Genomic DNA, 24,178 nt, shown 5'->3' on the forward strand with positions numbered 1-24,178 from the left:
ATTGCCTTGGCTTCCTGAAGGGCTTTAGGAATTTCCGCTCAAACTGGGGAATACAAATTGCCATCGTAATCAATGGCGTCGTATGGCGTCGTTTGTCTGGATTGCGTTTGCATTGGCCTGGCACGTGCGATTTGTGTTGGAGATCTGCATTTTAAAGCAACGTCTTCTCGTTTAAAGTCAGCGTGGACGACTGCGCCGTGATTGTCGACTGACATGTTGCTAAAGAGTCATTGAGATGTGGTTTAACGCGGACTGTTCTGCGGAAGTGCCAGGCAAGGATTCCTTCCAAACTGCTTTGAGAGTTTGGATCGACAAACCACACACTATCAACAGGCGATTGACAGGTGTCAAACCTCTCCGTGAGCGTCTGATCAAGGCAGCTGTACTGGAGTCCGAAGATTTGCTTAACGCTCTCACCGAACAACTGAGCAGTGTGGACGTAGATGGACTTGACAGTGTGCTGGAGCCCCTGACCGATCATCCCGAATGCTCATGGAAGGATGCTTCTGAAATCGTTGGCTATGTCCTGGAAAGAGATCTGTTGCCGAAGCAAATTGAACGGTTTTCTTCCGTTAGGGAGGTGGTGATAGTGCTCAGTGACAGTGCTGTGTTTTACAATGCCTCCAAAACATCCGCAGTCTCTCCCAGCATCACCTACAGACTACGCCTGAGTGATGACTCGAGGTAACGCTAGGCAACGCTATGTAGCGTTGTTGACCCATGATCTGTCATGACTGCCCGCAAAGAAACCGTGCAAAGCTTGGCAAATTGCAAGTGCACAGTTTTTTTTAATTTCTTTATATCTCGCAGTACCAATGTCGTCACATTTGTAGAAACGGCACCACTAAGTAGCGAGCAGCAGCAAGTTAATGATATCGATTAGGTGGTGAGTTACGGCACATTCTGTATCTGTTAGAGTAGTGCCACAGTGAGCTAGGAAGTGAGGAAGTGCTCCTGTATCACGATCTCGAAAAGTAGAACGCATTATTCAAAGTTTAAGCTTATTCGAAGTTGAAACGCGTTACCGGATGGGCAGTTAGATGCAATTCATTTATTTCGTTCTAGAATTCATTTGGAATTCTTCAAGTACAAGTGCGAAGATGAAGTGTCGGGGGCGTCGTGGCTCAAGGACCACGTTCTGCCCAAAGTTACTAAGTGGGCTTGCAGCGAACCGATGACAAAGGGTAAGCAACTGGTTGTGCCCTCATTGAGCCAGGTGCCCATTGAAAAGTACAACACAGTGTACTTCAACTTGAAGAAGAAATATGGCAAACATCTTTGCAAGGTAAGTGATTTGTTCTCAGTAAAGCTTGGTTTTGTAGACTTGTAAGGGGTGCCAACTTTCAACACTGCCTAAGAATGGTGGGCGGGGGATCAAAATATGTTAATTGGTGCTGCAACAAATCCTAGTGTTGGGAGAGCAGCCTGAAGCAAGGACAATAGGAAATGTGACTACTGTGTCTAGAGTTGCATACTCCTTGTAAGCAAGTCACCAAGTGAAGCTGTCTTTGTTTCAAAAGTTCAGGGGCGAGACAACCTAACGATTGTATTCCTTTTCTTGCTTTGTTAGTGGTCAAAGCAGCACCCCACCTACATTATCACTGGGATTGCCTGGTCATGAATGATAGACGGTAATAAGGAAAAGAGGAATAGAATTGAGCAAAAGGGGTCCTTACATTATATAGGCCCAGCATATATGCACAGTTAGTCTAACTGTTGGTAGTAGCCTACCCCCATCAGTGAGTTGGTATGTAAGGGTGTTGAAAGGGTCTCTTACCAGGGGTTGAAGGATCAGGTAGGGAAGCTCGGTGGCAATGAGAATAGGAGATGGTTGAATTTTTGAGTCTGCGATGTGACTAGTGCTATGGCGAACTGGCTGTTTGTTTGCTTGAGCGATCTAGAGTTAGGGGTCCGCTGGCCAGTACTGGGGTAACCTCAGCAAAAGAGCGGCCACGTCTTACTGTGGTGCGGGGGTTGTTTGATCGCTCTCATCCGTGATGGTGGTTCGGCGCTGATCATTGGAAGCGTTGCGGTCGTTGTCAGCCATGTTCGCTGTCCATAGTCGGCAATCTTGTGGCGTGCAAAATCAGTGATGACGATGAGCCACAATAAACAGGGGTATATTTTTACTTAACAGAAGATCCTAGCCGATGGTCATGTGCCTCGGCGGATCAATCTCCAAGGGGCTTTGCGCCAGTCGCACGCGATCTGAGCCACACGCCCGCTTCGCTTCTTAGGCAATGGTCTGTGCCTATCCAGCCGTAGTTCTGCTCATCCTCCTCGATGTCAATACTGCTACAGTAGCAACAGTCATTAAACAATATCTTAAAGGCAGCATCAATGCGTGCAGATTGTAAGATCTTTGAGCAGCATCATCCTAACTCAACCGCTGAGCTTTGTGTCCTTTTTGTAACAATGAATTGGCTTCAATTAAAATAAACATGGGTATCTAATGCTACTGCCTTCTATTGTGCAGCCTTTAAATGTTCCTTGCATTGATGTTTTTCAATGCTACCAATTTTGGCCGAAGATTACTCACTACATGTCACTGAAATAAGTCAAGAACTTCAGGAATTGCTACAACAAAGTAATAGCTTACTCAGGGAAACAATTTAAATTTACCGGCAAATAAGAAGTTACTGAAGACCCCTTGGCACCTTTCACTTTTTATTTCGCTGATGTAACAATGTTTGCTGCCATTTGCAATAACACACTGCAGACATGTAGAGGAATTGGTTGCCTTGGCAACCAATTCCTATTGAGGGGCAATCTTTTGTGATGATCTATTTTATTTTTCTTGCATGTTTTTTTTTTTACCTTTTGTCATTGACAAGGACATTGCTGTTGTCATCAGGATTCGCTAATTGGCATGATGGGTAATAAATGCTGCGTTGAAAATGAATTGGATCATTACAAAATAAAACTCCAGATTGTGCTTATTGCTTTATAGCCAACAGCATCCTAGTTTAGTGCTCAGCTGTAGAGGACCATTTTAACTTGTAAATTAGGGTTGCTGATATGAATGTGCTAGTAAATTTTGTTGACTAGTCGTAGCTTGTCATAAACAAGGCGATGAGGATTGTAAAATAGAGAAGAGACTGTTTAACAAGAGTGTATTTTGCAAGTTTTTTCCCCTGAAGTTGCTCCTGTGATTGCTAATACATGTAATCCTTTTCTCCAGATCTGGCCAGAAACCACTGATCCCCTTAAATATGTGTATGAAGACATTGCCATTGCAAGCTACCTGTTGGTAAGCATTTACTGCGGTGTTCCTATATATGGCTTGCATGGATGTTGCCGCAGCTGCAATGGAAGCAAGTTTTGTACCATTAGCACAATGAAAAATCTGAATCCTAAATGCTTACCTCCAGTGAATCTGTGGAAGCTTCAAAATTTGACTCCAGCAATGCGTTCATAATGTCACACTGCAACAATCTGTCACACATGAACCCGAGTGTTATGATTGCAGACATAACAAAATAGTGTATACAAGAAATAAATCTTACATTTCCTGGCTATGCTGTACTTCAAGAAGTGCTCTACTGATGCAATGATCTTGAAAATGGGGGCCTGGTGTAGTGTCAATCACAGAAAAAGAAATTTTTGTTTGTACGCTGCTCAGGACATGTAAGCGTGTAGTAAAAAGTTGAAACATTTACAGCAAACTTGTAAATGGAGTTCTCCATATGTTTAGGTCTTTCATTGCGCAAAAATAAATGTTTTGGGTGTTCACGCGTATATATAACATGATTGTAGTTATACTGTGGTCATAAAATGGACATGCTGACACCAGAAAGGGCCGTCCTGAATATACATAGTACTACGTCAGAAGTATGTTCGGTGCGATTGCCACTTTACAGAATGTTCACCACGAGCCTGTTTTCTTTTACAAATTTTTATGTCTGAATGTATAGCTAGTATTGTAGGGTGTGCAAGAGGGTGCACTAGTAGTTGCAAACAGACTCGATCCCATGGATAGGTTAAACAAAAGCCATTTTAATAACACTGAGTTGGGCTGTAAGGCCCTGTTAGTATGCAACAGTCCCCGTTCTTTTCCTGCGCTTGACCATGTGCTTCTTCTTTCCTTGACCTCTGCAGCGCTTTCTATAAAAACAAAGGCATGACAGCATTATTTTTATGATCTTCCTTGGCAGGCCATTTGGGATGAGGAGAAGCAGAACGGTTGTGACGTGCCGCCCACCTTCATCGACGTTGGCTGCGGCAATGGGCTCCTTGTCTACCTACTCGCAGCTGAAGGGGTGAGTCTTGCTGAGGTCTATTGTGGTGGTGACGAGCACGTTTGGGCATTTGACATCAACATAGCATGCTTTGGTTGCAAAGTAAATGCTAAGTGCATGCTACCTTGATGGCTTTGTACGAGTGACCAATACAACTACATAAAAACCAAGAATTTCACTGTGCAAAAACTTCATTCTGGTTGAAGGTATCTTTGGTAGGCATCCCTCTGTGGAATCAGTAGGGAATATCTGTAACGGGGCATCACTTGGAGCAGGGATGTGGCATTTGTGTGTAGTATTCTGTCTAAAATAAACACTGAAATTGGTTGTTCTAATAAATATGCCACAAGGCTCATGTTGGAGGTGATGTAATGTGGTATTCAGCTTCAAAAACACAGAATTGTAAAGGCTTTGTTGCTAGGAACTTTTACAAAGTAATTGTTTTCCATTTTGATTTTCAGGAACTCTTCCGTAAGTAACCAAAGAATGAACAGTATGCAAATGTTTTATTCACTGCTTCAATTAAGTCACGCCATGTCTCGATCAGTGTTAAGTGGCTCTGAGTGTTTGTGCAGCCTTTGTTGCACCTTGCCAATTATACCCTAAGGCTGCTATTTGGAAACCTGCCTTTGAGCTCTTTGCTGTGACAACTTGTGGTTAAAACACAGTGTGAAGTAATGAATCTCATATAATTCAACTGTCACTGCTGCTGGTGCCACGGTGAGCAAACAAATTCATTTTTTGATGCAGTACGATGGTGTTGGTGTGGATGTGAGAAAACGGAAAATCTGGGATCTCTTTGGAAGCAGCACAAAATTACTGGTGAGTGGGCATGAGATGTTTAAGAAAATTTATTACGGTGGAGCTGATGAAAAAGCTCTCACCTGCAGTGAAAGCTTATTTGAAGCCTCGAATTCGCAGACATGAAAGCGAGAGCCAACGGTAAGTTAGGTGTTGATGCCGACAAGGTTAACCTGGGGTGACCGCATCTTCTGCTTACTCAAACGTGGTTCTGGTAGCAGTGCCATTCTCTGTTGAGACAGGTGGCGTGATCATACAAGAGGGACCTCCAAGGTCACAATGGCCTTCCATAGTGTCAGAAGCCAGTGCGTGAATAGAGATACCAGCTCGTATTTCCCATTGCTGACCTGACTGACCTACTAAGCTATGCTTACCAGTCTTGCTCGTGTAGTCCAATTTTCTTTGTTCTTTTCTGTACAATTGCCAGCTCAAGAAGGTAGCTCATGTTATAGGCACCCTGCAATGCAGTTTGCAGAACAGGCCGTGCCATCTGGCGGCCGAAGCAAGAAGCGTGAAGGCGTTCCAGGCAATCGCGCGCGCGCGGAGACTCTTTGCTGCCATTGCCTCCGTTGTTCAGCGTGCGCTTTTAGAGCTTCTGTCTTTCGCACCCGAAAGAGAACATGTGCGCCTGTTGAAGGTCCGATGGCGTCATTGGACTCGTGTGATCAGCCCCCTGCCAAAGCTGTGAAGAAGAAAAGTGGGCGGAGGTACTGCTCTGTAAAAGACTGTCACAGTCGTGAAGGGACGCCAGGCGTAAGGCTGTACGCCAGGCGTAAGGCTGTATGTTTTTAGTGCAACTGCTTATGATACCTTCACATGAAGTGGGAGAAGTGGTACACAATGGTCATGTTTTTCAACTACCTAATGGTTTTCTACCATTGTCAGCTATGTATGAATAAATCTGACATTGAATGTTGCACAGCAGGAGTACAAAATGTGAACTGTTTTCTTCCATCACGTGTGGCAAGCAAAGTCTGGCACTACATGCAGATCCCAATGAACACGTTTTATTTTGCTGCAGCAGGCAGAAGCCAGCTGAAAAAAAACTTCTCAAGGCCTGGTATCGCCTCTTGCAGAAAGGAGTCATCCCTGCCAACATGAATAGTTAGGTGTTCTTTCTTCGAGTAGACAAAAAAAAAACATTTTTTTACATTCAGCAAGTACATTAAAATTTGCACTTGGGTGTAATATCTGTGCGAATTCTTAAGTTTCGGAAGCGGCGTCCTTTCCGTAGTATAGATGGCCGAAAGTATTGGTCGAGGCCGTCAACCGACTTGAAGCCGCAATGCAGAACCCGCGACATCGCGGGTGTTGGCGGTCTCTCGCTGGATGCTGACAAGCGATAATGGCAAATCCAAGAGTGAAGGTTGCTGCAAACGTAGCAGAACGATGTCCACAGAAAAAGCTAGCGCGTTGCACCGTTCAGAAGCGTTGAAATCACGGATGCGCGACCCACGGGAAGCAATACCGGCAATGCAAGCACGGCGGCAACAACGAACGGAGCGCCTTCGTGTTTGGCGACACCTCCGTTGGTGGCGCAGATGGCAGCGCGCTGGTGGCGCCGCCCGACGATTGGAGGGTGCCTATACTTAGAACCATGCTCTGAACATAATGTGAGACTATGCTTATTTTCTGACTGCTTTAGAATGCATTTTACTTGGGCTGGTAAATTTGTTTTCTGGCATGCTTGACAGTTGGGGTTCATCTAATGAAGGGAAGAGAGATGTGTGCGAATAAGGGTTGAAATGTTCACCTTCCAGAAAATTGTTTTACATGTCAGATGCGAGTCACAAAAATGTCTAGTGACTGAAAGTAAACAACAAAAGATAGTGCTTGAACTGTGGCAGTATAACTGTATACTACTCACTGCCCTATCCCCAGACATGATACAAATTATCAAACATTTCTTATGTTGGTGTTTCAGATTTTAGTTTAGATAAATACACGAAAGTGTGGTTGGCTGATCTCTTCACAGTGGACAGGCGTTTGTAATAGCTTACGGTCAAATTTTTGTGGCTTCCTTGTTCCAAAATCTTCTGTGAGTACCCGTACTGTAGGTGTCAGTGTTAGTCTTGACATATCAACTCATTAATGCAGTTCGCTACTTGAAATTAAAGTAATAGGTATCTCGTGCCTGTACAACTATTGTATAGCAGTAGTACAAGACTATCGACTCCATGCTGGTGTTCTTTTAGGAGCGGCCCATCACGCCTGAAACACGTTTCCCAGAATACACTTGGTGGATTGGAAACCACTCAGACGAGCTGACTCCATGGATACCGTACTTGGCCTCGAGGTGACACTGTTTGAAATTTTCTGCCCAGAGACTGTTCTAATGCCATGTTGCCAGGCCAGGCTGAATAAACTCTGCTAATGTGTTGCAGATTAAGATAATGCATGTATGAAGTGCAATCTTTATTAGCTTAAACTTCGCTAAGTTGTGTAAGGGATAAAATAGCAGTGTGAGGAAAGAAGTGACAGGCTTAATGGGTTGAAGTCTCCGAGTAGTTCACATCCCCTGCAGTTTAAACTGTTCGCGCAGTCTTCACCTCATGTTGCCTCTTCCTCCCTTCCCAATGCAAACATGTGACTGTGTTGGTGCTGCGCTTTTCAGGTTGCCTATGTAAGCATTTAAATTAATTTTTTGTCTGCATCTTTGTAACATCAAGATACTGTAGTAGTAGCAGGAAAGTTTCTAGTTGCCTCGACTCTTTTTCATCTGAGTTGTGCTATTGAGCAGGAACAAAGTGCAGAGGAAATGAAGCGTGAACAACCTTTGTTTTATAGCTCGTGTCTTTTATCTGTCATTAATGTGGCACATCATTGCTGGCAGGCTGGCAAGACCATTTGAAGTAAGGCGCAGTAGGAAAGTTTTCCTAAAATATACTTTTGCCAATGTCAACAGGTCAAAACCAGATGCGCGGGTGTTCCTGCTGCCCTGCTGCCCTTTCACCTTTCATGGGAAGTACCAGCGGCAGCACGGTGGCATGAGCCAGTACCAGTCATACCTGCTTTTCCTGCAGGGGCTCTGCCGCGACCTTGGCTTTGATGTCACTTTGGACAGACTACGCATCCCTTCCACCAAGAGGGTGAGGAATTATGGTTGACAGTGTCACCGCTGTAGGAGTTGGGGCCGGGCATGTCAAAAGGGCTAGCTGGCCCATGCCGTCGTCTGACTCATCTATGCTAAGGACGATGTTGAAGGGAGGAACCTGTTCTCATCCAGAACGAGGAGTAACTGGGTTTATATACGATATCTACGTGAGGAGTGGAGAACATTGCATCTCATCACTCTAGCATCAGTAATTGAAGCATCCTGAGTAGGTGAGAAATTCTGCTCTGTCCTTCCTACATCCCTAGGCCAGGCAAATCTGGCGCCCCACCTCTGTCCATTCAGAATGTCCAATGTGGTCGAAGGACCCGCGTTGATGGCAAGAGTTCACACAATCACTCACGCACCTTTGTTCACTGAACACACAGAAAGGAGGGGAGCTTCGTAGACAGGGATTGTCATGCTTGACCCAAGCTGGCACGTCTTGGTTCCTGGGATGACCCAGCAGTTAGCTGGAGCGTCTGTCAAATTACCGTGGTGGCTAGCGGAGTCCATGAGGAAAGGCCGTAGAACACCTTTTGAGTTTCTAGCTCCCATTGGTCCATAATGGCGATAGTGAACCAACAAACAACACTCGATCCACCGAACGTGTCTCACCTTGCTGGTACTGCAGGTCTCTCCGAGGGGGGCGCATTGTTACCTTCACGAAGCGATTTGTCGCAGTGGAGCAGGAGAGGCTAGAAGGTCACTACCCCGCTGGCCGATCGTAACACCACCCATCAGAAGTTCCTTATGGAAATTTGAAATTTTGCTGTGTACAAACTCTGCTGTGTGTGCACGCTCATCAATAGTTTGAGATGAAGAACATGGCATCTTAGGCTAGAGAGCTCCCACTTGACCATGGTGTGAAATCAGCAGTCTGAAAAAGTGGCTGGCGGAATGCTGTGCGTAGCAGCAATCATTTATGGTGCATTTTTTGCAGACATACCATATTTTTGCGTGGATAATCGACACCTCCATTCACAACAGCCCGTGAAGAAAAGAAATATCTGCGCATACAGTCCGTGGAACTAACTGCATACAGAAACGCTCAGATTGTTGCAGAAGCAGTCTACATTTACTGATGCTCGACTCGTCCACGTCATATCTTAGGCCAGTGGCTTGGTTCCTCCATTCTTTGGCGGTGCTAATAGAGCCGGATTCACACGCCAGCATTATTGTGGATGGATCAGCCACGTGATATGTGATGTGAATTGGATCATTCCGCAGCTAGCACTCACACAACAGTGGATGAAAGCGCGGGCGGAGCAGCCCTCGCATAGGCAATGGTGACAGAGCAAGTGTGACCAAGCTAAAAATTTCATTTGCCACCGCATCGTGAAGCGCTTCCCGTGGACTGAGGGAGAGCCGCGAGAATGGGTGGCGTGTGCGTTTGCCACCGCCTCGTGCACTTTTAGCTAACTGCTAAACACAACATGGCAACCTGTAAAGAAAAGGAGACTGGGCAACCATGAACGAGTGGAGAAGGGAGCTTCAACACATAGGAGTGGGGAGACGGAATGTTTGTACCCAGACATTCATTTCAAAGCCTGTGAGGCATATGACCAAGCAAGCATTTGTGACATTAGAGAGCTTTAGCTTGCCGTAAACGTGGCACCCTTTACGAAATACTACCAGGTTAGCAGAGTCATGGACGGCAGTAGCAGCACTGGTATGGACACCTTGTGATACTTTTTCCAACCGCATTGTGTTTGAAACATTTGTTTCACATATGTGTTTATCATATGACACTGCCAATGCTTCACAACCGCAGTTAAGCAGAATGCTGTGTTCTGTCTGTGTTCTCTCCGGTTGGAGATTGTGCCACAAGATGGCACCACCAACATGGCGGTTCTCACAAACGTTTTCAGCAACTCACCCTTGTATTCTAGAGTGTTATGCCACTCAGCCTTCCACTTCGACTCAAGGAAGCAGACGGCAGCGCTTCTGCTTGGTAGCGGTAATCACTGCACTTCATGATCATCCACGGCAATTCTTGAGAAGTGTAATGTCTTCATTGGTTGAGGAGCAGCACTGTGTTCAGTTCGGTGGAGCGGAGCAAAAGCTTCGAGTCGAGGATCGTTCGAGAATGCGGGAGTCAATCTTCCACGAAGGGTAACACAGTAAACCCTCATTGTAACAAAGTGAATGGGAAGGTGAAGAAAATTAGATATAAGTGATCATTTGATAAATGCAACTACTCCGTAAACATTTAAAAAGTTATAGCTGAAATAGCACAACTCTGTAGAAATTTAGGTGTGGGATATTCACCGAAGCAAATCTTTATTGAAGTGCAAGAAATGCAGTTAGCTGGGTCTGCCAGGTAGAATGTAGCCTCGTCTAGGTCTTTCTCTTCACGTTACTGAAGTAGGGAGCTTTCTCTTCACATTGCTGAAGTAGGGAGCTTGGCCGATGGTCACGCCATCACTTCATGGTGTCACGGTCCACGGCTGCACTTTCTCCAACAATTGATTTCAAGGAACCTCGGGCCGTCTCTTGCCGGGCTTTGTGATTCCACATTTCTGGCGGTCGCTGCTTGCCATTTTCCGCATCAAAAGAATATTTCGTCCTAAAGTCAGCCACTTTCGCATGGGGACTGGCAGTGCCATTTCCAACTGCAGACCACAGAAGCAGACGCAAGGCACGCGCACAGAAGCAATCCACAAACCACGTGTTCACAAAGCTTGCAGCGAGCGATGCATGAACACACACAAGCACAGAGGAAGTAGTGTGTCTTGATTCATCCAGTTGGAGTGACCTTGGGCAACGCGGTGCACTCCGGGCATGCGGAAGGCTGTGCAGAGGCTGTCTGTTTTGCTGCGCACTTCTTCCACATTGCCACGGCACCATGGTGGCGATGCTCGTTTGCTAACGCACAGGCGCAACATGGTGGAAAAGGGTTGGCAAGCACTCCAATGATGGTAGCTGGTAATGGAGAGGGTCACTCGTCACTAATGATGCACGAGCACAGCATCGAGGAAAAGGGTGCTCAGGCATCACGATGTTGTAGCTGGCGATGGAGGGGATCGCTTACTTGCTCGTCGCAAAAGGCACCGAGTGCCGCCATGAGTGTGCACTCCCTCCTTGCTAGTTAGCTCCAAGCGGGGCAGCCTGTCGGTATGCTTCAAGTTATCTGGTTTAAGGTAAATGCGTTTGGGTTGGGACTGGGGGGGGAAATTTTGCCTAAACCGATAATTCAAGTACAACATTTTCGTTATAACTTAGTGACAAGCTATAGCTTTATTGTCATAATAACCATTCTACTTGGCTGTCCACAGATTTGCTTGGTATGCAAGCCAGGAGAGCGAAAAGACCAGCAAGCCGCTGCTGACGATATCGAGGGCTTCATTCCGAGCCGCATCGACTTGCAGCAGGAGACCCGACTAAAGCAAGAGCACGAGGTGCATGCAGAAAAGTTTGAGCCAAGAGCCAAGACGGAGGCTGTTCGCAACTGTACTCAGCTGGACAGGGATTTTCTGGACTGCACGGTGGACCTTTTGGCCCGGAAGCTCCTCCAAATGGGTGCTCACTCGCCCTGTGGGTCACCCGAGTCCCCAGGACAAGACCATTGGCTGAAGGGTGGCAAGTTGAACTTCAGTATATTTTTGTTTGTTTTTGTGCTAGTGGAGTCCACTGCGTTTCACTGGAGTCCCCGTTGTCATCCAGAAAGCAGCATGAGCTGACGAGGGGCACAGTAGATGTGAAATGTACTTAAGTATGATGAACTGCTGAACTGGTTGGTTTCGCGTAACTGTGGAGAAGGCTTAATACTAAAGAAAGTATTCGCCCTTCCTTAACGTGAGCTTTTTTTTTTTCAGTGCTAAGTCCACTCTTCAATGATGTGAAATGGTTTCAATAACTGCAGCAAAATTTCGCACTGCATTGGAAAGCCTTGTTTCTGCTAGTACAGATACAAAGCAGTCACCGTGCAAAATTTTTTACTTTTGAAATACATGCAGTTGTAACACAATCGGCACATCTGCACCAAACTCAAAGAAGCACTGCCATTATTGCACTCCAGAAAGGACACGGAACCCAAAATGTGAAACGCCCTGTTCCACTGTCATGCTACTGTCAGTGGGTGGTCTGGTTATTATGACGAGTAGCGTGTCCTTCTTCAACATGTACTTTGCAGGCAGCCTCCATCTGAGTGAGCTTGCGGAATTGCTAAGCAAAGATGACCTAAACATGCTGAAGAGCCAGTGTGGGGGCCTCCAGACACTAATCAGAAACCACAAGCACATTTTTCGGGGTAAGTATTGTCATGCATGGATGTACGAGCAGGGAAGTTTCCGCTATCTTTACTGTCATTGTCAGGCATGAGCTCGTGATCTCCTGAATGACCAGCTTAATTTACAGCCTTGTGATGACTAGCGGGTTTTTTGTATACTTCAATAATATCTGTCCTATGACCACATAGTCCTTCTCTTCCCTCGGTTACGTGACAAGTATGGCGCAAGTGAAGAGGTAACACTAAGAATTAGGCTGGCATGGATGGAGGTAAATTGACACATTGTCTCACTGATGCATGGTGGCCGAAGTGCAACACTGCGAGAGTGCTTCACCTTCATTGTGCGTTGTGAAGCGTACATGCTCTGCAAAATGTTGAAACACATGTTGCAGATTGCATTGCCTTGGGGTTGCTGTGGTGCAGAGTGTATTTTTAACACGCCAACAGGAGCTAAAGTGTAAAGAAAGGTCTAAACAAAAGTTGTAAACAAAGGCATCCAGTCTGAAATTAACTGATACAGCTTACATTTAGATGTTTGACCAGTGCAAGGCACTGGCACTATTGCATGTTGTCTGGCTGTTATTAAATTGAAATTTCTAATGAAATGCTAATTTTTTTTTTGTAGAGGTGCTCGAATATCAATATTTTCGAATACGAATCAAATACGAATACTTAGCTTGGAATATTGAATAACAATATGCACATGCACTTATTAGCAAGTTGGGTTAATTCTCTTGTTTTGTAACATTGCAATTACATTGTCAGTGTTAAAAAACTAGACTAATAGGCCGTTATACAAAAACATTGTCTATTTGGCTTATGTTAGAAAATTTCGTAATTCCCGCTAGCTGTCCTTGTCAGCCTGTGCCTTATACCACACGAAATGGCCGTAAAATTGGCATTTGATTCTGTGCCAGTCACGTCTGTGCTGTCAAGCAATAAGCTCCAAATTGGGGGTGGCAGTAAAAAAAAAAGAAGAGAGAGAGAGAGAGAAAATGAAAAAGGAAAAGAAGAAAAGAGAGAAAAAGAAATGAGGAGCCATTCCACTCTATGAAGGTGGATAACCAGCGAACGTGTAGCAGGTAAATGTATTTATTTTCATCATTTGATAATGGCAGTGGTGATAGCTTTGTGATTACTGTGATATACACTGATTGGTTCAGTTACAACCTAAGACAGAGTCTTGGTAAAAGTTAAATCTATACACGACTGTTGTTGAGCAGTTGAGTGACTTGTATCGGTGTGGCACTTCAGACCGAACTTTTCTAGCACAAACTGAGTGAACCATTTCTTGTCTGGTTTCGAAATGGCCACATTGAAGTCCCCAAAGATGATCACAGGGGTACTGTCATCACGGCTGACCCATGCGAAGTGCGTGGCCATGAAATACTCAGTATCACACTAGGATATGCCTGGAGATATATGCAAAGTAGACATCACAATTCCATCTTTTGTTTGTATGACACAGACATCCATCGTCACTGTCGCTGGCATTGCCCTCTTGTGAGTCATGTGGACAATTGTATATGCATTTTGTAGCCATGAACCTTACAGGGCTATGAGCCATTGCATTACTTGCTTGCTTACGGGTGTACGAGTGCTTACGGGGATATGGGGCATTGATGATGATGATAGTTTTTATTGACGCACACGAAAAATACACGGAACCCTAGCTATATACAGGTTAGCTGTAAAAAAAACTGCACCCTCGCTGTCCGCCAACCCATGCCCCGTGCTACTGAGAGGCTGGCTTTCGCGCAAGGTTTAGAGGATCGGTGGCTAAGTGTGCTTCACAGGTACAATTTGCTAGCAGTACGAAATTATAACAAAATTCAGCACAGAATCGCCCCAATATTCTTAGATTAGATAGAAGCAAATGCCAAGAACGGTGTTTGCTCCCACACAGTCAGTAGCACCTGCGATTTGATTCGAATATTCGTATATAACTGAATATTCGAACGTTTACGAATATATATTTTTTTAATTGAGTATGGATGTTAAGAATATAATATTCGATAATATTCGAACTTTTTGAATATTCGCACACCCCTAACTTTTTTTGCCAATGTTGTGGTCTCTAAAAGACCCAAGACCCTGCGCTTGCATTTTCATATTTTATTTAGTGCTTTGCACCAGTACACCGAGTGAAAGCAAGGCCGTGGCACTCATTTAGTGCTCAGTACTTTAGAGCTGACCCTGTCAGACACTGTGTGGTCTCTTACCAACTTTAGTGGTGCCTGTAGCAGGTACTAGCATCATCTTTCTTTATCATCATCGTGTTTCCTTAGCAGAAGCTGTCAGAAAAGAAAAACTACGTTTGTTGCCCATCAAGAATTCTATCTTGCTTCTGTGATATACGAGCTGTTGCAAGCCTGGTCTTCTGCTTTCACTTTTTTGGGAGTGCTCACTGCCATCATGGACCTTAATTGTGGTCATTATTGTCATTGTCTCTGGCATGCCGTTGTTGACAGGCTATGCCCAGCTCAGTCAACTACCATTCTTTCCACATTTCTCCAAACATAACCTCGTGCAACTGAAACCTTTACTGCACACAACTTGCACAGTTTGAATGCTAGCAGCAGTGCACTGCGAGGTGCCCCGTGTGTGAGGAGCGCCAGTAGCCTTGACAGCCACATGCATGCCAAGTAGGGATGTGCGAATACTCAAATACCACCAAATTAAATCAAATAGTTAAATTGCAAATACCAATTTCATTCGCAAATCTAATATCTACTATACTTAATTTTTCGAATATTCAGTCTAGAGACCTGCGCAGTGCCGCATATCGCCTATGCCGCGGAGCCCTTTGTTCTTGATGCCGTGCAAGTGAGCGCTCCACTGTGTTGTTTTCGGTGCAAAACGAACACCAAGTGCACCGCGGGCGGGCCACTACGACTGACACAGTGGCGAACTTTGTCTCTGCGAGCGCTTCATCGGGGCCGCCTCTGTCAGGACAAGGTCTGTCCAGTTTGACGGGCCTGAGCGAAACGATAATGCGATGTGGACAGAGAGAACGGCAACAGAAGCAATGCGAAAGCGCTTGCGCACATCAGGTCTATTGGCCGCCGGAAGCAATGCAGATTGTGTTGGATGTGCAGCGACAAACTTAATGCCACTTCAGCAGCCATCAATTTAACCAGTACGCATCATCTTGGGACCAATCAGTGATGAGCTACCCGTACGAACGTATTAGCAGCAAGCATTCTGCAACGTCTTGCGGCCTCTTACCACATTGGCCGGTGGCAAATTTTACTAGGAAACTCTACGGCCAGCAGGAAACTTTTGCCATGGCCATTGGGACCAGCTGGCGTTGCTTCATCGGGTGCCTGGTGGCTAATGTTACGGTTTCGTGCCAAATCGACGCAGATCTATTTGCTGCAGCCACGCAACACTCGAAAAGCTGGTAAACCACCTCACAAGCACCGTGTGTGGGATAATTGTTCACGGCCGCCATCTTTGCAACACACCGTACGGCACGCTCTCAGTTTAGACTCTGTTCGTAAACACACATCAGTCTCATTTTATAGCTTTGAGTACCCCACTGCAAGACAAGCTTCGGATTTATGTGGCGGGTGCGAAAGTGTCATGTGACTAGTGCGTTGACTGCCCAGCTGCAACATCAGCTCGGATGGCTGATGAAGAAGAAGGGGGAGGTGTTCCGTGAAACTTGCCGTGATTCTCCCGATTTCAGAATCTTTGACAGGTGGCAAATCACGTCGAACCTGACAATGAAAAGGCGCATTCCTTCGTTCGCCGTTGCCGACCGCGGTTGGCCTGCACAGCACCAATAATGGCTATGCGCAGAGCGGTGATCGAGTCACGCGAGATGTGGTCCGTGCTTCCATCTGTCACACAGGTTGGCCTTATGATAAACCACGTGCCGTAAAGATGGAAACACCCTTCTGTATTTTTGAGAGGAAAACTGGACAGGAAGACTTTCTGTGCAATAAAAGATTGCCATAAAACACTAGCACGCTATTAAACTGAGAACTTCATCGGTATTCAGTATAACATAATATCGCTAGCTCTTTGGCTTGAGGGGAAAGAAAAGCACTTGATTCTTTTCGACAGTCTATTGATAAAAAATATTTTCTAGACCATATACTGAAACTGAACTATAATCACTGCTGGCATACTAATTTGTAGTTCCCTTTAATAAGAATAAACCGTACTGCATATCTTAATTTCTACATACAGTGCTCAGCAAATGAAACTTGATACTCGGAATGTTCGGGACACCACGATTAGTTCTGCTATATATAATGAAAGTGAGAGCCTTTATACACGCATTGCGACTGCATTTGGTCTCGTACCGATCTGCGCTACTAAGAGCTGGTTGCGATATTGTCTGAGCATCGCATTTCAATTGATGAGCAGTGCACCTAAGTTACTGGTTGCTTGCTGCATTCCTGTTATGAAATGCTAGGAGACTCCTGAGCGTGTGAAGCAGTACGTTTTCATGCCACAAATTTGTGAGCACTAAACGTGATAAATTTTCTAATATTCGATTCGATTTTTTTTTTCTTGATTTGATTCAATGATCGATTCGAAATCCACTCCTTGGTATTCGCACGCCCCTAATTTTGAGTATTGCGACACACTCAATCCATAATGCATTGCTATAGCGAAGCTGAAGGAAAAGCTTTACTTTGTTGTATCCATTACTTTGCCGTAAGGATAGTCTGCCCTCATGGTGGACATTGGCTTCCATGGAAAGGGGTAGGGGGGGCTACTGTTTGTAACCACTAGGTAACCAGAAGTAAAAGCCTGCTGCATACCAGAGAAGAGAACAGTCGGAGAAGGACAACAAAGTGAGCAGATTGCTTTTTGTAATGCAGCTGTTAACACTAATGCATCTTCACCACCATTGTGCGTGCTCAAGTAGCGGTGTAACAGGCCTTACAGTGTTTCTTGAGTGTGCCGGCGGAGTGCTGCAGGACTCCAATTTCGTAAAACGCTTGTTGCCATATGCAAGTGGACGCTTATAAACGTTAAAGAAGCATCTCTTTACGCTGTCGTCCAGTGACGGACCTTGCATTTAAGCAGAGAGTGGCAGCGCCCCGCTGGCACATTCAAGGAATGTTGATAAGCCAAGTGATTGCCGCAAGTATCATTAGTGGCCATAATGTGCAACAATTCATTTTATTTCTACTCTTTTTATTTGTCACGCTGAATGTCCGCTCCTTGCAATAACGGCAGCATGATTTTGTCAAAGCCAGTGTTGAATAATTGAAAGGTTAGTTACAAAAGACGAGCCCCCTGGCTACGGATGTGCAGCAGATTATCGCAGCCATGGTTACAGCATGCACTGTATGTACAGTTGTGAGGAGAAGAGACCATAAGGGCAGCAAAAAAATTTTTGTTAAAAATTCTTGCAATGTGGAATTACCTCGATGCCTTACATTGACAGAATGGTCGCACCTAGGCTATACTTGATTTCAGCCTGCGTGCATAGGCTGTGAAGAAATACAACTTTTCGTGGCATTCGTGGTCTCTAGAATTTTGCTCGTGACTGTACATATTTCAAAGGGGTGTGTGTAATAAATACATCAATTTTGTCTGCTTTGGATGCACTATTGGGTGCAGTTCACATAATTGTAATATCATTTTTATTGCCAAGTTACTGAGTTGTAAACTTAGTGTTGTGTCGGCAGCGGCAGGCAAGCGGGGGGCCCCGACCGGGCGAACGCGCGGCAAGCGCCGGCGCAGGAAGGAGACACGGAGCAAACTGCTCCCGATGAAAACTGGACGAAGACTCGGCCGACCCACGGCCGTTTATTACTTATAAAGGCTGCACACGCTAGATAACACCTCCAGATTGGCCCAAGCTCATCACATGACAGAAGGGGGGGGCGCCATCTAGCTAAACAACTACAAACCATACATGTACGATGACACAGATCTGACAGGGGGCGACACTATACTACATCATCCCCCCCTGGAAACAAAGTAAGCATACAGTGAAACGCGCACACAACACGCGCACTTAAGTCCAAAGGCGATTTCAGTTCGTTCCCCCCCATGTTCACACACGCGCACCAGTCGCACACAAAGCACGCACTTAAGTCCACAACAAATTCAATCTGTCCCCGCCCAAGTTCACATACACGCGCACCAGTCTTGGGCACCATAACACAGGCAGTCACTCAAACAAAGTCTGACAAGGAACACGGCACAAAACTCACTGCACCGCAACAAGAAGCACTTTTTTCCTGTGTTAATGAAACATGTGGACGGTCTCCTAAATGTCACAGCGAGGTCCCTAGCCATGGCATTTCGAAGACAGCAATACGCTCTACACTACAAAAGCAAAATCATCGAGCCACGGAGGCCGTTTTCTGTCACGATGAGGACGCGTGCGTACCTCAGAAGAACTTTGGGGGTTGCGACGCGTATCGGTCGACTTTAAAGACCCAGTCGTCCCACTATTTCCCTCCCCCTGGTTGGACAATTGAATGTGGTTGTCGCTCAAAGCTGGAGAGGGTTGCCCAGGAAGCACCTCTCGACGTCCCAACAAGTCCTGGGAGGCTACAGATTCTCCTACGGAATCAGAGACGACTGCTGACTGTGTAAACTCGGAAGTGATACAGTCAGACGCACTACTTAACTGAAGCTTACGACTATGAGAAGACGCTGTCACTACAGACAAGTCATCGGAATGACTATCCAAGTTTGAATATGAGTACAAAAAATCTTTGTCACTTGTACACAATGTACTACCTGCTGAACCCTTTATCACTAGGGTTAACTTAGACACATGCCACATCTTCCCATCACTGAGTAAAAAAGTAGATGGTCCTATCTGGGCCTTGACTTCACGAGGTTTACTGTACTTAAAAAATCCTTTCCTCTTAAATCTTATTCTGACGGTGTCTCCCACCTTGATACGAGTTGCCTGAGCACCTCTACGTTTGTCTACGTACTGTTTAGTCTGCCATTGTTTCTGCAAGACCCTTTCTTGAACGTGAGGCACAAGACTGTCCTGTTCCCGTAGATCTACACAGAGTCGCATGGTTCCATCCTTCTTGCGCACCACCACGAGTGGAGACACCCACTCAGAAGCCTCGACACGCTTGATGACGTCGCAGTCCTCGAGACGTCGCAATTCATTTGGGACCTGGTCACGGAGAGCCAGGGGTAGTCTGCGCAACTTTGAAGATACTGGTTTCGCATCTTCCTGCCGATGAATTCGGTGCACACAGTTGTTGACGAGACCCAACTCGTCACTGAAGAGGTGATCAAAACCCGGAGGCACACCTGTGGGGCTCTGTACTGAAGGAAGCGATGGTAGACGACATGTCAGCGATGTACCGTCGATCTGTATGCCCAAGCGTTGGATGGCGTCTAAACCCAGCAGTGATGTTCCTGTAGTCGTTACGTGGAACGTGACTGAGCACGACCTTTGGAAAAACTGGAGAGTGGCTTGAAACAGGCCTTGAATGTTGATGCGTTGCTTGGAGAAATTTCTCAAGTCCACTGTTGGTTGTGACAGCCTGTGCTGTCGACCAAAGTTATTTCTAAAATCTTCGGCCGTCATGCATGACACAGACGCTCCCGTATCCACCGGCAGTCGCATGGAGACGCCGTTCACTACGACCGGAACTTCCAAATCTTTTATTTTCAAAAGCGCTTACCGTCAAGACAGACGCGGACGGCTGCCTTGCGGAAGTTGAAGACAGCGTCTCTGCGGAAGAGACGTGTTGAACAGTACGGGTTTTCCGGCATACTGATGCAAAATGGCCCAACGTGTGGCAGGCGTTGCACCGCCGGTTCCTTGCTGGACAATTCTTGTACGTTGCAATATGCTTCGTGCTGCCACACCGGTCGCATGCACCACGGTTCCCGGAGGAGCCATGTGCGAACTGTCGGCCCTCTTGGCGGCTTTTCGGAAGAAGTCGGCCATCTTGGCGGCCTCCCGGACTACGTCGGCCATCTTGGCGGCTCCCCGGAAGAAGTCGGCCATCTTGGCCCGTCGACGGAACGCCAAGTTGAGATGCCTCGATTCTTCGTACATTTTCGGAGCCGAACGCGCGGTTCGCTCGATGCAAGGCTTCTAACGAGCGTCCAATTTCTTCTGCCTTGTCCAGGGTCAGGGTTTCGCCATGAGCCAGCAACTTTTCGCGAACGCTGACGTTCGCTACCCCATGTATGATTTGGTCTCGGACGCGCTCGTCATAGCTTGTGCCGAAGTTGCACTGTACCGCCTTCTCCTTCAATGCGGTCACGAATTCCAGGAATCCTTCTCCCTCGAACTGCTTTCGGCTGGTGAATTCGTGCCGTTCCGCCAGGACATTTGTTGACGCGGCGAACAGCCGGTCAAGCCGCTGCAAGAGTCTCGGAAACTGACGCTGGCGGGACCGCATCACTTGACGTTGACGCTGCGCCGGTCGACTGCCTTGCTGCTTCGCTTGAAGCTGACGCTGCGCTGGTTAACTGCCTTGCTGCTTCCTGCTCCTCGTCTGCAAAGTACTTCCGTTGTCCCTCACGCCCGAGAGCGCTGACGAGCGCGGACGCTCGTCGCGCGTCCGTCCAGTCGCCACCGCCGGCCGCTTCGAGGTGGGCCTGAAAAATTTTTTTCCAGCGATACCATGGAATTAACGGTGGGCCGGGCACTTCAAGAAAAACGGGAAGGTTCGCCGTAAAAGACGCCATGCCCGGTAGCGCGCAGGAGACAGTGCAGAAAACAAGCCGGAGCTCGCAGCAGGAATGGGGCACGGAAGAACAAGGGGGCGAGTAGGCCTAGGCTCGGAAGCCTCGCGACGCCAAGTGCGTCGGCGGCGTTTGCAGGCCGTGCCGACACGTAAAGGACGCTTCACTTACGAAGCTCGCTGGTTTCCCGGGGCTTCGGTCGGAACCGCTGCGGGAATCCCATCCTCGTCGCCAAAAGATGTTGTGTCGGCAGCGGCAGGCAAGCGGGGGGCCCCGACCGGGCGAACGCGCGGCAAGCGCCGGCGCAGGAAGGAGACACGGAGCAAACTGCTCCCGATGAAAACTGGACGAAGACTCGGCCGACCCACGGCCGTTTATTACTTATAAAGGCTGCACACGCTAGATAACACCTCCAGATTGGCCCAAGCTCATCACATGACAGAAGGGGGGGGCGCCATCTAGCTAAACAACTACAAACCATACATGTACGATGACACAGATCTGACAGGGGGCGACACTATACTACACTTAGTAGCTTGTTTTTTTTTAGATGTTGCAGTTCTGAACAATGTCTATAAAAGTAACTTCACCGCCTAAATAAATAATCTGCTTCCTACAGTCCCTAGGATTGAACTTTTTCTTTTAAGTGCATTAAACATAGTCAAACTTGGTGCAGTGGTTGCCAAGTAAAAAGGCTTCTGCATTACGACTTATTAGTACTTATGACAAATTCGACAAATTGCACCATTAGGCGCTGGCGCGCCCTTCTACCATAATGATTGGATGAAACGGCACCATAGTGCACACTGGGGCTATTTGCCGAATTCACCATTACATAGCAGCCCCCATGCTTAAGCCTCCTCTTGTTTGGTTTCTTGTTGCCAGTGCTTGAAGCAATGTTAAATCTGCCAATATGACAGGGGTTGAATTTGAATGTGTCACCCATTTGAGCATGACGATGAGCAAAATGAGAACAAGGTGAAAGCAGAAGCCAACGTTCCGACAAGTGGACTTGTCTTCTTCAAGGCCACTTGTCGAAACTTTGGCTCCTGCTTTCACCTTGTTCTCGCTTTGCTCATCGTCTTGAATTTCCATCTCCCGCCTTCCCCGTGTTTACCCATTTGAGCAGTAACATACATTCCTTTTGAGCAATATAAAATTCATGTCTGTCAGTGTTGTTGCACAGCAAAGATGGTTTGAATAATTTCAGTTGACAAGGGCCTGGTATCCCTCAATGTTCCCAAGTCGGCAGCCGAGCTTGAGGGGTCTTCAAAAAAGAACTTCACCACAAAGCCCCGGGGAAAACGGAAACATTGTTGGTTCCACCGGAACCATCCGCAGGGCTGCCCGCTTCAGGGCAACGAGTGCACTTTCATTCACGAGTAATAAACAACTTTATACGCACAATAAAAAAGAAATGTTTCTGTGTGTTGTACTTGGCAGCCACACTTCTGTAGAGGTAGGTTTCAAATAAACAGAGCGAAATCAAAACTTGCATCTCAATTTTGTTGTCAGTATCACTGTGCCTTGGAATCAGTAGCACTGCAGTTCTTTTAACTTTGGGTGCACAAGATAGGTGGCAGCACTATGGTAGTACTCGGTTTGATACACGAGAGGCAGCACTACAAAGGAGAGAGACTGGACTTCTCGCACTGCTTGCATTTGCGACCAAAGCTAGTGCGTCATATATGAAAGAACAATATAGGAGTGCGACATAACCTTTAAACAGCAAAATGTGACAATTATTACATGGCCGGTCTTGCAGATCTGAAAAACACCGAAATAGTTATGTATCTCTGTGTTGTACATTACACCATCTGTACAGCTTCCCTGGTCATCCACCTTTACAGAGTGGAATGGCTGCCCAATTTTTCAACCAATTCAATTTTCATTTATCCTTGCGCGGCCTCCGCAACATTATCTGCAGAATGTTAAACGAGTATACATGCTTCATTACAGCCGAGCGTCTAGCATCACCATTTCAATCATGATCATAAGTTTTAAAAATTCCACCAGAATCGGCAAGTACTTAGCGACCATATTGAAGTACAATTTTCACGGCAGCTACGCACTGAAGTACAACTGGTGGACTTCATTGACGTTGCACTGTTTCTTTTTTCTGCAGGAATGCCAAAATGAATGTCGTTAGTTTAACACGTTCACTGCAGCAGCACTTTTTTGAAGTCTCGATTCCTGCGCGTGTTGCAACTAGATGACCTCTGCGACTGGGTCCATCTTGTGACAAAAAACAAATTCGAGGTTCACGGAAAGGCAATCTATCAATCTACATTTATCCAGTGTGTGCTTTCAATGTCGTTATGCTGCCTCAACTGGCTCGGGTCTGGCAGGCATTGCAAAAAAGTGAGCGCAGTGTGTTGTAGGTCACGCATGAGCAACTGCGTCTATAGTCTGACATCTACATGTGCTATGAAATCTACAATTTCAAACAAAAGCCCACGTACCCTTTCAAGCTCTGAGCAGCCACTCCCCATCCCACAGAGACTACATTGCAGCCCATCATGTCATGCTTCCTGCCAGCTGTACTCAAAATCGATTCAAAATCAACTCCTTAGTTGCCTGCTGCGCCACCACCACCACTTAGGTATAACGCAGAGCATGCAAAACCATCACCAGAGCTATGCTATGCAGTAAGAAACGAGCAGGAAAATGCGGAGGTGGGGCTCTTGCCATAAAAGTAAGCTCGCTCCAGTATTGGAGAAGGCTCATGGATCCCATTTCAAAGCAAGCAGTGAGAACCTCTCCTACAGAGGGGGCAGCTTGCACCATTAGCGCACAGAAGATATTTCACGTACTTCCAACTCTTTCATTACTAAACCTTTCTTGGGGCATGGCGACAGGGCTAAAAATGCTTGAAAATGTTTGCTTACCTGATGCAGTATGTTTGAACCCTTATTTAGGAACCACGACCTATTCCTATTGGTGTTGCAGTTCTCTAGGTTCTTACAATATTGGCCTATTACTAGGCTTCTTGTGGTGTAATCCTGGATATACCATCTAATATATGCAAGCCAATGTATGCACACTGCAACTTGGAGAGCAATGGTAAACACACCACAAAGTCAGTGTTTTAATGGCAATTTGTAACGAGGTCATAAACGTGGCCCTTGCTAAAAGATGTCAGTTTGTCATCAAAGTGTTGCCGCACAG

At 46.3% G+C, this 24,178-nt stretch overlaps 2 protein-coding genes across 2 annotated transcripts; one reads left to right on the forward strand and one right to left on the reverse strand.

The window, feature by feature from the left end:
• The first annotated feature begins 45 nt into the window (after positions 1 to 45).
• On the forward strand, positions 46 to 22,436 carry LOC142576188 (putative tRNA (uracil-O(2)-)-methyltransferase). The gene is made up of 10 exons (XM_075686198.1): positions 46 to 684; positions 1,066 to 1,285; positions 3,182 to 3,250; positions 4,155 to 4,259; positions 4,989 to 5,060; positions 7,235 to 7,335; positions 7,945 to 8,128; positions 11,409 to 11,716; positions 12,270 to 12,382; positions 22,221 to 22,436. The coding sequence occupies exons 1-10, from the start codon at positions 236 to 238 to the stop codon at positions 22,394 to 22,396; spliced, it is 1,797 nt and encodes a 598-aa protein (XP_075542313.1). The 5' UTR covers positions 46 to 235; the 3' UTR covers positions 22,397 to 22,436.
• LOC142576189 (uncharacterized) lies at positions 17,885 to 21,536 on the reverse strand. Its single transcript, XM_075686199.1, has 2 exons — positions 21,182 to 21,536; positions 17,885 to 20,923 (listed from the first exon to the last, which is right to left on the reverse strand). The coding sequence occupies exon 2, from the start codon at positions 19,935 to 19,937 to the stop codon at positions 18,657 to 18,659; it is 1,281 nt and encodes a 426-aa protein (XP_075542314.1). The 5' UTR covers positions 19,938 to 20,923; positions 21,182 to 21,536; the 3' UTR covers positions 17,885 to 18,656.
• Positions 22,437 to 24,178: the final 1,742 nt, after the last annotated feature.

This window comes from Dermacentor variabilis, chromosome 3 (assembly GCF_050947875.1).
Source record: "Dermacentor variabilis isolate Ectoservices chromosome 3, ASM5094787v1, whole genome shotgun sequence".
Lineage (NCBI taxonomy): Eukaryota > Metazoa > Arthropoda > Arachnida > Ixodida > Ixodidae > Dermacentor > Dermacentor variabilis.

Excerpts from the sequence above, each read along its gene's own strand:
- LOC142576188 (XM_075686198.1), top strand. The coding sequence starts at position 236 with ATGTGGTTTAACGCGGACTGTTCTGCGGAAGTGCCAGGCAAGGATTCC. Across the intron at positions 4,260-4,988 it reads ACCTACTCGCAGCTGAAGGG|TACGATGGTGTTGGTGTGGA; the intron begins GTGAGTCTTGCT and ends TTTTTGATGCAG. Across the intron at positions 12,383-22,220 it reads CCACAAGCACATTTTTCGGG|TTGACAAGGGCCTGGTATCC; the intron begins GTAAGTATTGTC and ends GAATAATTTCAG.
- LOC142576189 (XM_075686199.1), bottom strand. The coding sequence starts at position 19,937 with ATGCGACTGCCGGTGGATACGGGAGCGTCTGTGTCATGCATGACGGCC.